The sequence below is a fragment of the Bombus fervidus genome, chromosome 17 (assembly GCF_041682495.2).
Source record: "Bombus fervidus isolate BK054 chromosome 17, iyBomFerv1, whole genome shotgun sequence".
In the NCBI taxonomy this organism is placed as follows: Eukaryota; Metazoa; Arthropoda; class Insecta; order Hymenoptera; family Apidae; genus Bombus; species Bombus fervidus.
Window position 1 is genome coordinate 105,153 of NC_091533.1, and position 12,896 is coordinate 118,048.

Here is a 12,896-nt window from a genome sequence, read left to right on the forward strand (position 1 = left end):
TTGCAACTCTAACGTAAAAATTATGTCTGCAGTTACGAATAATTATTTCTTTTGCTCGATGCGTCAACTCTTTCAGACGATCTTTAAGTTTTATTTGTAAGATTTCCTATGTTATTTCACATTTTCATAATATAATGGATCGTCGATTTGCTTCTATTAAAAAGATCAACTATTTTTCTGCAAGATTGTCCTGCTTTCTGTAGTTTTAATATTAATAATTCACTTTTCGCACTTTTGTATTTCAGACTTTTTCGAATTCATAATGACTCTGGTAATTGTAACTGATTATAACATTTAACTCACTAAACAATGTTTTAGCATCAACTGAATTCATCGATACTAACATTTATAACGTGAATTTAATGTAGACATCGCCCCAAGCTTTCCAATAATTTTGGGACCCCTTTCTTGCGAATTTCAATTGTAATGAGTACTCTAACTTCTACAACTATTATTCGGTTCGCTTTAAATTCTACATACACAATACTCATACCTGTATTTTACTGTAGTTATACTATTACCTCGAAATATCAAATGTATCTCATATATTTTTATTCTTTAATGTTTCAATAACGTCGAATACTTTTATGAACCATTGTATATACTATAAACAAGAGCTAGGTTTCGGTTGGGTCGCAAGGCTGCCGGCAACTAATACTAAACGCGTACACGCTATTACAGACACAAAATTATAAGCAGAATTCACTAGGCGCATATCTCGGAACTATGATCGACCGGCAATTACACGTGCAGGATAAAGTTGTTCAGAATCATGACCCCGACGACATATTAAAAAATCATCGACATCAGAAAGGACGTAACGGTTCTACAATTTCACCAACAGCAAATTTAATGTTAAATCTAAAAAGCTATTGTCTATTGAAGATATATTGAAATCATCATTCTATTGATCCATTATTGTTTAAAAGAAAGGAATTTCTTTTTTTTTTCATTAAAAGAATAATGGTAAATAATTAATTTCTCTTTTTTAGGCCAACTTAGTTATTTCGTTATTCTCATACTTGTGTGTTTCAAATAGAAAGATATGAACTTTTCCATACAACTGCAGAATTACATAATATTTACATACTAATGTAGAATGTGCAACCACCGGTAAGATACAGACTAGATCTATCGCCCAACGCACTATTTTATCCGCGGTTTGGCCAGCTCTAGAGCTCCCTTGCAATTTTAGTGCCGTTCCCAACGATCCCGATTCAACGTAGAATATGACTACAGCGTTCGTAGTGATTGGAATTAAAACTAAATTTCACAGTCAGTTTTCCTCTACGGAGACCGGATGTCATTCTGGCATAATCTATTTATTTTTATTTTCATATTAAAAATGATTGTCATCAATGGATAAAGTTTAGGTTAGACTACATATAAAAATACGGCTGTCGTCAGGCGGTCGCCTACGCTACAATTGAATGTAACTGTAACCTATATACATATAAGTAAAGTTTTCTATATATATTTCAGTAACTGAAACAATAAAATACCTTGGAAAGTAAAGTCTTTTTTACATATATCTCGGAAACTAAAGTCGAGTGACGGTTACGTGCATAAGAATAAAAACTTTTTTTCCAGAAAAATATTACCGACTTCGAAATGCATTGAAATGTGAAAAATCATTTTCTTTGTATTTATACAAGTGAGATGCACTGAAAAGGATGAAGTAATTTCTATTTTATTTATATTTCATTTACACATATATGATAAGATTACTCGTTTATATTCTGAACACTATATTAAGTATACTGCAACTTTTTCGAAGGCGACGCGAAATACCGTAAAATGCCTCTAGTATGGTAATGTCTCAGCACCCCACCATAAAATTTCAACTCGTATAGACGAATTATTTTTATAAATATTAGTTATAATTATAAATATAGATTTATATTATTCAAATTTGAATAACTTTATATTTATTTGCATTAAACTATAATATGTTATAACACAAAGTCTCCAGAAACATGCTTTAGTCATATAAAAATTACGCTCAATGTATTAATAGTGTACAAGTTAATAGAATTATATGTACCACAAGCTTGCCACTAAGATACCATTAGATACCATAAGATACCATTGTTACCATTATTGATGTTATGCAATTAGAAATAGAAATAGACTATATATTAGTAGTATTTTTCATACTTCTCAGCGTACCTCATTTGTATAAATACAAAGAAAATAATTTTTCACTTTTCAGTGTATTTCAAAGTCGGTAGAATTTTTCTAGAAAAATTTTTTATTTCACATTTTTTAATGTAGTAATCAATATTACAAGTACAACGTAAAATGGTCTTTATTGTTATTAATAAGGCGGTAAAAAAATGCCTATTTATTACTTGTTTCAATTCTTAATACTCATTAATATATGTATGCGAATAAGGAAGAAACTAGCTATACTGCGCCACCGATATTATACTTTCAACAGTGATAAAGAAGGATATTTCTATAACTTAATAGTGTGTCACATATCACTTCGTAATGAAAACAGACTTCTATCCGAAAATGAATAATCCGCGGAACATTGTTTCCTGCGACGGAAACAATAGGGTTGAAGCCTATATTGAGAAACGCAATCGTCGAACAATTTGTTCATGTAGAGCAAGTTACTGTAGCTCTGCTCGAGTAGGCTGTTGTTTTGAATGGAACGCGCATCGCCTAATTAACATGTTGAACGCCGCGTCACCCAGATCTGGGCGACAGCTATGTTTTCGTGGGGTTCCGTCAGCCGTAAATGGCTAATGTTCTTCTTCGTTCGGTTAAATAGGATTTTACATGTAATTTAAACAATTTCATTTATAACAGAAGTATTTGATGGAATTTAATATTACATATAATAAATATGTAATATTAAAAATGAATATAAAAATAAATTCAAAAATATATAATAAATCTTTCTTATAGTCTTGCCCTGCAGATTTTTACGAATATAAATATAAAAGGTTAGACGCCCTTTTTTATTTCTTCTCCTCGTTGTTGGATCTACCATTTTCCGAGTACAACAATTCTCTAACTAGAAGTTGCCGGAATTTTTTTATTTTCATTTTTTTATTTGTTGCATTTTGATATACGATATAAACATTTACTATGGAGGTTCCTATAAGTAAATGTATTGCCAATTTGCCATACTATTTGACGTATTTTCGTATTGTTGTTGCATATAATATCTGGTTGCTCCTGTCTATGCCAAACTTTCCATTATTATAAATTGTTACCGCTAAAAGTTTCATTTTCGATAAACGATCGCGATGAGTGGAGGAATCCGAAGTTGATACCATAACGAATGCATATTTTGTTGACAATATTTTAACATCACAGACATCTCTCATTTTAGTACCACAATATCATTATTATCTTCCAGTAATATCATCATCTCACCTCTTTTCAATGGGTAAGGCATAACGTATTTTGGCATAAATCTCTTGTTGTGACGTAAAGTTCCAACAACATGTGTTTTGATATTGAAAAATTTAAGTGCTAGTTCATAACTAGTATAAAAATGATCGAAAAACAAGGTACGCCCTTCGTTTAACAATTTTTTTGTAAGCTCAGTGCAAACGTCTTCGGCTGTGCCAACTTGCCTGATTCCACTGGCATATATTTCTAGCATATATTTTAACGAACCATGTATATATGATCTTCGGTGGAATATAGTATGAACAATTTTATTCCATATTTATGGGATTTACTCGGTATGTACTACCTAAATATTAGTCTTCCCCTCCAAGGAACCATTGTTTAGTCGACTGCAATATCTGGGCTTGATGAAAGGACTTTTTGAGAACTGTTTATTAGTATGTATACAAGTGGTTAAAATTGTTCCAAGTCTATTATTAGGTTCTATGTCTTCGTTGTTTACAAAGTGCAAATTCGCTAATAATAACTCAAATCGATTACGAGACATTATGATACGCGGAAACGGAAAATTCTAAATAGGGTTCGTTGTCCAACATTTAGTTAGCGGCATCTGTACTAGACCCATCTAAATCGACAGTTCAATGTTTTCATTTCTTCGGTAATAGTGGGTTTCCATCTCTTCATTCGAGCGTGTTCGGTGCTTGGATGTTGAAGCAATTTTTGATCTGTTTATCTGTTCGTTTCCGTGACTAGAAGGCTTATCACTTTTTCATTCAAAAATAACGAAAGCGCTTCACCCGATTTAATATCGAGAGGTAATTCATAAAGGTGGTAATTAATAAAGCCCACATTTCCCGGTAAATGTAAATGATTTTTCTTTGCTGCTAAACTTGTTTCACTGGATATTGTTCAATGAACCAACAGTATTGATCAATCCATCCTTTTCTTCTATAGCTAGTCTTTTTAATATTTCCTCAAGTTGTCCATTGTAATATGTATCCTCGTTATCCGAACTCGAACTAGCATTTCTTATATAACTAACTACTTCTTCATCACTTTCCATTCACTTTCACTTATATTTTTACACTGTCTAACAAACATTTTGAGACTAAAACAACCATAGATATGCTTGTTAGAGAAAAATGCTTCTCGACGGAATAAAGGTTCTGGCGTAAGTGCCATGGCACTTCACACGGAGATCTCTCACAGTACTCTCTCCGAAAAACTTGTCGCTTTCCCCACTAAGTGGCCACATCATTTATTCTTTGTAACAACACAAAGGCTCGATGACGTTAGGTTGCAAGCCACGCACATCAACATCGGATTGCATCGGATCGCTATTCTAGCTAATCACTCTGGATCTACGCGCCACGGATTTAGGACCCGCAGAAAACTTGATCGATTTGCGCGGTGCGATCAACGTGTTAATAATAAATGTTTGAAAGATCCAGTCATGATTTATGCCAATTAAAAATATACAATGACCAACTAAGATTTATATAAAGATTGGCGTTACCATCTTTGAAATATTTGACAAAATGTTGCATTTCGTTTTCTTCTTGTCTATTGAGGAAACGACTGTTATACCGTATCAGTCTATGACAGGACAGAAGCTTGAACAGGAGAGACGAAAGTGGCGTCATACACGATAGTTGATTATTAATGAGATCTCAATGGTATCTTGTAAGAATTTGCGAATAATTCATTTAAGACTACAATTATACAAGAAAATGTTATTCCTGCAAATATAAACAATCGTGGATAACTGTTGCGTACAATAACATTAACCGAGAAATTAGGAGTTATGTTGCGACAAAACATACCAATTTCTGTTGGCTTGATAAACGACGCAATGGGAATCGTAAAGAAATTTACGTGGCACGTGGCCAGTACTTCGAAGAAATCAGCTGAAGAGGGATAATTGCTAGACTCATTACTTATAAAATTTGACAAAGAATCAATTGGAAGCAGATTCAAAGATACGAATTAGCAATATCTGATTTAGCAAACTAGAATTTAGAAACTAGAACAAAGTTCTCAATAAACCGCATGACGAAAGAGCACTTGCGGAAATGCAAAGATTACGTGGTCTGCTTCCTACAAGCAACGTGTAAAGACAAGACACAAGTATACTTGAAACGAGAAATTAGTAATAAAAGACACGGGCGAAATCAGCTTTCAGCGATAAACTTATGTATAGGAACCTATATATAGGACGAAGTACACTTCCAGAGACTGCTCAATTTCATCGCTTCCTACCATCGAACGAATAGCGGGCAAACGACCAGTTTTTAAAACTCAACGTGGAAGTTAGGGAAGTTCTCGTTCTACGTATGCATGACATACTATGAATGTCTCAGACAAAGACAGAGACATTCTATTCATTCTAGTCTGTCTCGCAAGAACGCGGATCTTGTTGACATTCCATGTTAATTTTTCACGACTAGACAAGACGACAATATTTCCACTTCTGTTGACTTTACTAACTTTGATAATTAGATTGGAAATAATTATCGGTGATGGAATTAAATAGTTTCTTGTCTATGCTAGGGTGAACTAAATAGGTTCTTATCTATGTTAATGTGGATCTCAATAGGTTCTTGTAGATGCTATAGTTTAACTCCTGTAATACTTTGCCTCTTGTGTAACACTTGTATAAGGACCAATCAAACAAGTCTCAACACTTGCCAGGGGAAACCGTTCGAAGATTGAGTTGTGTCTAATCGTGAAAGATCGACATGGAACGTGATCGAAGTCCGCGTTTGTCTGAGACAGACAAAGATCAGTAAAGTGTCTTTGCTCTGTCGGAAGTATTCATAACATGTTACGCATGTGCAGAACGAAAACCCTTTTGTCTTCTATGTTGATTTTTCACAACTAGGAAAACTTTTTCAATTTTCGGGCGGTTAGTTGTATGTTATGCAGCTATGCTGTTATGCGATGGAGATGTTAAGATTAGGCGAAACTTACACACATTTTTTTAAATGAAATCATATAACTTCCAATAAACTAATCGATGGAGCAAACGAAATTATCCTTATCTCCTATCTCCTATATCTCCTATAAAAGAAGTATTAACCTTTGATATAAACATATCAAATATATATACATATAGGAAATATTATAATTTTATTATTACAAGATGATATTGATACACATACTTACAACTTTAAAACGACACGAAGCTGATTTTTCCTAAGGACATAATTAAACAAAAATGTTACAATGCTTTCATTGTGAGCATGCAAAATAGATTTAGTGGATGAAAAGAATTCAAGAATCAGATATAGTTGACATAGTTTTAGTTGTTTCTTTGGAAATGCAATGATAATTATTCTACAATAGTCTATCGTGCGATACAACACATTATTTACTAATGCTTTACTTGTATATAATTGTCGTGCTTAAAACCTTTTGCATTATTTGAATTCGTTTACATTATAAATATTGTTGATTTTTCGTGGAAATTCTGAAATGATTATCAAGAACTGCCGACTTAACGGTCATGAATTTCTTTCATTGAGATTATGTAAAAGAAAATGTTTATGCATATTAAACCACAATAGTTGATAAAGTAACAAGTTCTTTTCCACAAAAAGGATGATTATAAACACATTCCGCGGTATAATAATGCTAAGAATAATATGTAAGAAATGCTAAGAACTCTTTAAAGTTTTAGAAGAAGAATACAAGCATGCATTAGCAATTAAGTGAATATCTATAAATATTTCAAAGTTTAAATAAATTCATTACTTTCATTGTGCTATGTCATAAACTTTGTAATAAAATCATACAGGAAATAACTAAATTTTTCTCATTACTATTCATCATTTTGCAGAAAGGAATACGCCATGCCGTTTCAGCAAATATAAGGATAAATTAATTATTTTTTAATACAAATATTTTAATACCTTTTTATAGGTAATTAGTTCTATCGATCAGTGCATTAAAAATTATATGATTCCACTAAAAAAATGTACGTAGTTGTCATCTATCTTAAATACCTTCACCTGCAACATCCTGCTATATTTTACGACGTTCTGTCTATCTCTTGTAATGTCCTAAAAGTATACTCTTCTACCTAGCGTACTTTTCGAAATATTTGCAATAGGAAATTAAAGTAGATACACTCTGTATATATACACTCTGTAGTATACAACTCTGCATATTGATATTAATTAATTAATATGGTTAAAATATTCTTACCTGCACAAGTATTTCCAGTTCGTCTTGTTTACTTTCAAATAACTGTACAAGAAGTTGTAACACTTTTGGATGCAGTAAAGAATGGCAAACTACAACTTCGTCAAGTAATGCAAGATGTACAGGACAATGTTCTGTACACAATTTAAAATATGATGGTTCGGTTACAGTACACTCCACCCATCTAATTATACCTACACTTACAACAGGAAATCTAAAAGAATGTAGATTTTACTATATATAGAAATAAGAAATATCATATGACCACTAATACATTATAATAATAGGGTAAATATATAATATAATAAGGTATACCTTATACACTGATATAAAGTTTGTAATTCTGCTATCAATTCAGTAGATCCTTTATTAATGTTACATATGTTATGGACTTTTTCTATAGCTTGAATGGTTGTTTTTAATTCATCCTTATTTAATTTCCGTGAATGCCCCTTCTTGGCTGGAATATCGCATACACTAGCTGCATAAGCTAATAAATATATGTATTTAGACTTATGCTCAGGATTAATTTTTACACCCGGTTTAAAAAGTGCATCAACTAATAGTTCTGGAATTAATGAATTATCATTTTGTATATATTATAGCAGCTGTAAAAACAACAAATTGCAATTTTATAAATTATGTATATTAATACCTAAGAATTGTGGATTACGAAGTAATTCTATAGGAGGTGGTTCCGCAGTAGAATAATTTCGAAATAATACAGTAATATCAGCAGGATTTAAGGTATTCCGTGATAACATGGATGCAAGTGCTTGACATGCACTAGGGCTACTTGAAGCTCCATTAAGTGCCATTGTTATTGGAGTAACATCATGATGGCTATAAATATATACATATATAATACATATATAAAATCAGTGTGCAATAATGTTGTATTTATTAAATTTAATTAATTAAAATTCGGTGTTAATTAAATGATGGTTATCCCCATGAATTCAACATGAATTATATTTTTAACAAATGGAATAAACAGACAACAAATTACCTACGCTTCAATAAACAGCTTTTACTAATAATTTTGTGAGTTGTTTTTGATAAAAATGATTTCAAACAAAGACTAGAAAACAATATATTTCATTGATGTTAATATAATATTTGCAGAAAGCAAACAGTTGATATAAAAATAATATATGTATCTACTAAATAGAGAAACAGCCAACTTTTTTCCCGAAATCAGATAATAACAGTCAATTTATAGAAAGTGGTCGTTAACAAATTTTGAATTACAATGTAGAAGAAAATGTTCAAATCGTTAAAAATGAGAAATATCGAACGAAGTACAAGAAGTTCATCATGTCTGTAAGAGTGCGCATAGTAACATTGTATTAGAATTATTTTTCAGTTAAGCGCCTTGCGCCACACGGCACGGTGAACAAAATCGCTCGGTATTATCGCTTGTAACAGCTATAATCTGTACAATAACGATCCATTACTGAGTTATCTAATTGCAACATCCATGAAAAAGTTAACGAAACTGTAATATTAAAGATAGAGATATACGTGCGTGTTAGGGATTGGAACGGGTCGGAGGAAGTTTGACCAAAACCGGGCGGAATCGAGCGGGATTTCGGTATACTCGTATCGCTCACGTTCCTGAAACTTGATTCGGGTATCAACATCGACGGATAGCCTAACTTCGTGTTAGCTTGGCAAAAAGCGGATGGGATCGGCTCGAAGCATGAGAGTCCTATTAAGAAGAGATGATACGTATTCAGACCTTGGAACATTGGACAAAATTCGTACTAGACAGATGTAACATAGATACACGTCCATTTCTTCGGCACACTCAACGCGGTATGCATCTACTTCAAAAACATTTAGTAAAGGCATCGACTCAGCTACTATAAGAAGAATAATAGTTGGCTGGACTGAGGTGTTTCGTCGGAAGTATTTTCTCAAAATTTTATAATCATTTTATAACAATATAAGATTTTTTAAACGCAATATTAGGTAGAAATATTGTATTGTGCTTGCTACGTCGCGAGGCTTGGTATGGTTCGTGTTTCTAACTGCCTCTCGTGGTCCTCTAGCGTCATATACGAATCGTCTCATCTTCCCGAGGAAACATACAATGTATCGACGAGCGCATGGTTGCCGCCCGGCCGCGAGTTCCAGAAACGTCGATTTTATAACATCAACTGCACCTCGATCTACATCAGAGACCGGGCCGCGCTTCGGAACCGATGGGCTTGTCACGTAAAATAATAAAAAAACACAAAAAATAATAAAAAAAAAAACATAAAAAAAAGACAGAATTTATTTCTTCACACTTGATTTACACTTGACTTCCGAACTCTAGGAGCGACTTTTTAAGACTGAAGCTCTTACAATTCCGCCTTTAAAAACTGATTTGTTTCTTTCTTTGTCATCCCTCAACATCCCCACTATCCACGCGTTTGTTAGCCGTTCTCGAATATTCGGCAAAAGGACCGTTGGGATATTGAAGGTTCATTGAGCACTTCGCCTCGCCGACATACACTGTCGCCGAGTGCGGCCGCATCTTTATTTCTATCATCAGCGGTTCCGAAGCGCGGCCCGGTCTTTGATGTAGATCGAGGTGTAGTTGATGTTACAGGCTGATGATAGAAATAAAGATGCGGCCGCACTCGGCGACAGTGTATGTCGGCGAGGCGAAGTGCTCAATGAACCCTCAATATCCCAACAGTCCTTTCGCCGAATGTTCGAGAACGGCTAACAAACGCGTGGATAGTGGGGATATTGAGGGATGACAAAGAAAGAAACAAATTAGTTTTTAAAGGTGGAATTGTAAGAGCGTCGGTCTTAAAAAGTCGCTCCTAGAGTTCGGAAGTCAAGTGTAAACCAAGTGTGAAGAAATAAATTCTGTCTTTGTATTTCTTTATTTTCGTTTTTTATCTTTTATTTTACGTCTTCGATTTTTCCTTCCTTTTTTCTTTTTTCTTTTTTATTATTTTACGTGACAATTTCCGTCCGTTCTTTAATTTCACAAAGAAGTCGGCATACGTGATCATCGGCGCGAGCGGTGGCGTGATCCGAGCGCGGTGGGGGTCGTCTCCCCGAGAGGACAAGGAATTTATCCTAGGGCAGTTAGTCTTTTTTCAGAAATCATACCGCATACACCTTAAGCCTTGACGAACAAAGTCGCTTAGAATATCGAAAAATATCAAAAGTCAAGTTCTCGGTGCTCTATCCATCAAATCGATCAACCTTCGGATTAATCAATTATTGTACTTTTCGACACGACGAAGTCAAACAATTTCTGTCGACGCAATAATATTGTAGGCTATTGTAAATAAATAAATAAATAAATATTCTCGCGAATATCTAACACACTATCTGTCGACGCAACAAGTATCGTAGGCTGGTTAAATAAATAGATATAGATTATATAACTGTAGATTCCAGTTATATTCAATACCAAACACCCCTATTATCCTATAAGAAATAAGAGTATCGTCCTGCTCGTGGTGCCGATTCGTTTAATCGTAACAGGAATTTACAACTCTCGTTGACGCGCTTCAACGCTATCGCGTCTCCCCGCGACTGGACGAAAATACAATGTTGTTATTAATAACTTCAAAACAAAAGCTAAATTTTAAATTGCTGTCTCTAAACAACTGTAAACTTGTAGGAGGAGGCCTAAAGTGTAATTAAACGATTAAATGAACTTACCTGTAATGAAGTTCGATTGTAATTGTATGAAAAGTCTCGTTTGAAGAGATTACAATCCACTCTTCATTTTCTCAACTATGATTGAAATAGAAATTCCCTGTTCTCATAAAAAAAGCAATTTTATATTCAGATCTCTAAACAGATAATGAAATTGATCGATCGAAAGTATGCGACTCAACATTGTGACATCTAGAGCTTGGACGGGGAACTATATTTGTAATCTCTTCGAACGATGCTTTTCATACGATTGCGATGGAACTTCACTTCAGGTAAGTTTGTTTGATCGTTCAATAAATTTCACATGAATAAATATCATATTTGAAGGATTTACGCGAAGGGCGAGGGGAGGGGGTATCGATTTTAACGAATTTTGAGATAGAAGAAATTGAAAGAGAAAGACAAGAAATTGAAATATATAACGAAAAAATGGTTTTCATTTTTTATACCTTAATGTGTTATATATTACTTAAAATTATAAATATAAGTTGAAAATGATATGAAAAATATGAAGATATGAAATAATATTATATACTAAAAAATAAGTTTTCTTTTTCTGAGAAATGTTCAACTTGACATTCCCCTTCTCGTAGATCTTTTATATAAAATTGGAAAGAAAAATGATTTCTATTCTGATGAAAATCTTGGTGAATTTATTCGATGTCTTACGTTTTCACCGATTTGGATGATTTTTGAATATGTCGTAAAATCAACATTTTGAACAACTTTTTCCTATACATACATATAACCTGCAGTCTCGCTTAGTTTCCGAGATATTCGCGAGGAACTGCCGGTATTAACTCGTTGAATTTTGCCTTTAATTGTGCTTTCGTGATAGCATCCGCGTTAGTTTGATTGCTAGCTGCCTCATGGCGGATTAGATGACGTCTAACCCAAACCAAATCCTTACCTTCATATAAATTATAAACAAAACATAAGAATTATATTTCAGTAAGGCGTCATTAATTCAAGAGTTCATTATAGTAGTACCGACCATTCGTACGAACTTGAGATACTAGCGGTGGTTAAAGCCATCAAACGTTTTTGTTAACGAATACATCGCGCGTTTCATTTGTTAGGCTGTGCTGTGTGGCAACAAGTAGAAGGATGCGTGATGTCTGCAAAGTAATCACTGAGCATCGGGCGAAATGGCTATCGCATTGGCTACATTTCTAATGTAACTTGTGACTTAAAAAATTTGATGAAGAAATTTTCCTAGTGCAAACATGGGTTGTGTTAGAAATGTGTTTGAGCTGCTGGTATCCAAGGCAGCGTCGATGTGAATATCAAAGGAGTACCGCAAATGGCACAAATATTACAATCGGAGTTTAATACCGATCATCAAATATTTGGCTAAAAAGAAGAATGAACTACCTATTTGTGCAAAACGTGTGATAACGACAGCTATTTGTAGATTAAAGAATTTGGACGTTTGAATGTGAAAGCATTTCTCGCGCGGGAAGTAGAGGTATGTGTAACGAAACTTGTGGCCCGAGAGCGTCGTCTATCGTTTGGGAAACATCGAATCGACATTTCAAAGCCATATTTTAACTAACGTCGTTATTAACGTGAAGCATATGAATCCTCGTCAGTTTCTTCAACACGCGAGACAGCTGCTCATCAGTCGTTTCGCGAATATTATTAATGAACAC

General features: G+C 33.8%; 1 protein-coding gene across 5 annotated transcripts in view; it reads right to left on the reverse strand.

The window, feature by feature from the left end:
- The window catches only part of Th1 (negative elongation factor complex member TH1), a 38,233-nt gene that overhangs the window by 4,923 nt on the left and 20,414 nt on the right, over window positions 1–12,896 (reverse strand). For all 5 annotated transcript variants that reach the window (XM_072020427.1, XM_072020429.1, XM_072020428.1 and 2 more), the window contains exons 7-9: window positions 8,228–8,415; window positions 7,888–8,140; window positions 7,576–7,786 (exon numbers count right to left, since the gene is read on the reverse strand). In XM_072020427.1, the coding sequence (XP_071876528.1) occupies window positions 7,576–7,786; window positions 7,888–8,140; window positions 8,228–8,415 (652 nt within the window). The remainder of the gene's footprint in view (window positions 1–7,575; window positions 7,787–7,887; window positions 8,141–8,227; window positions 8,416–12,896) is intronic.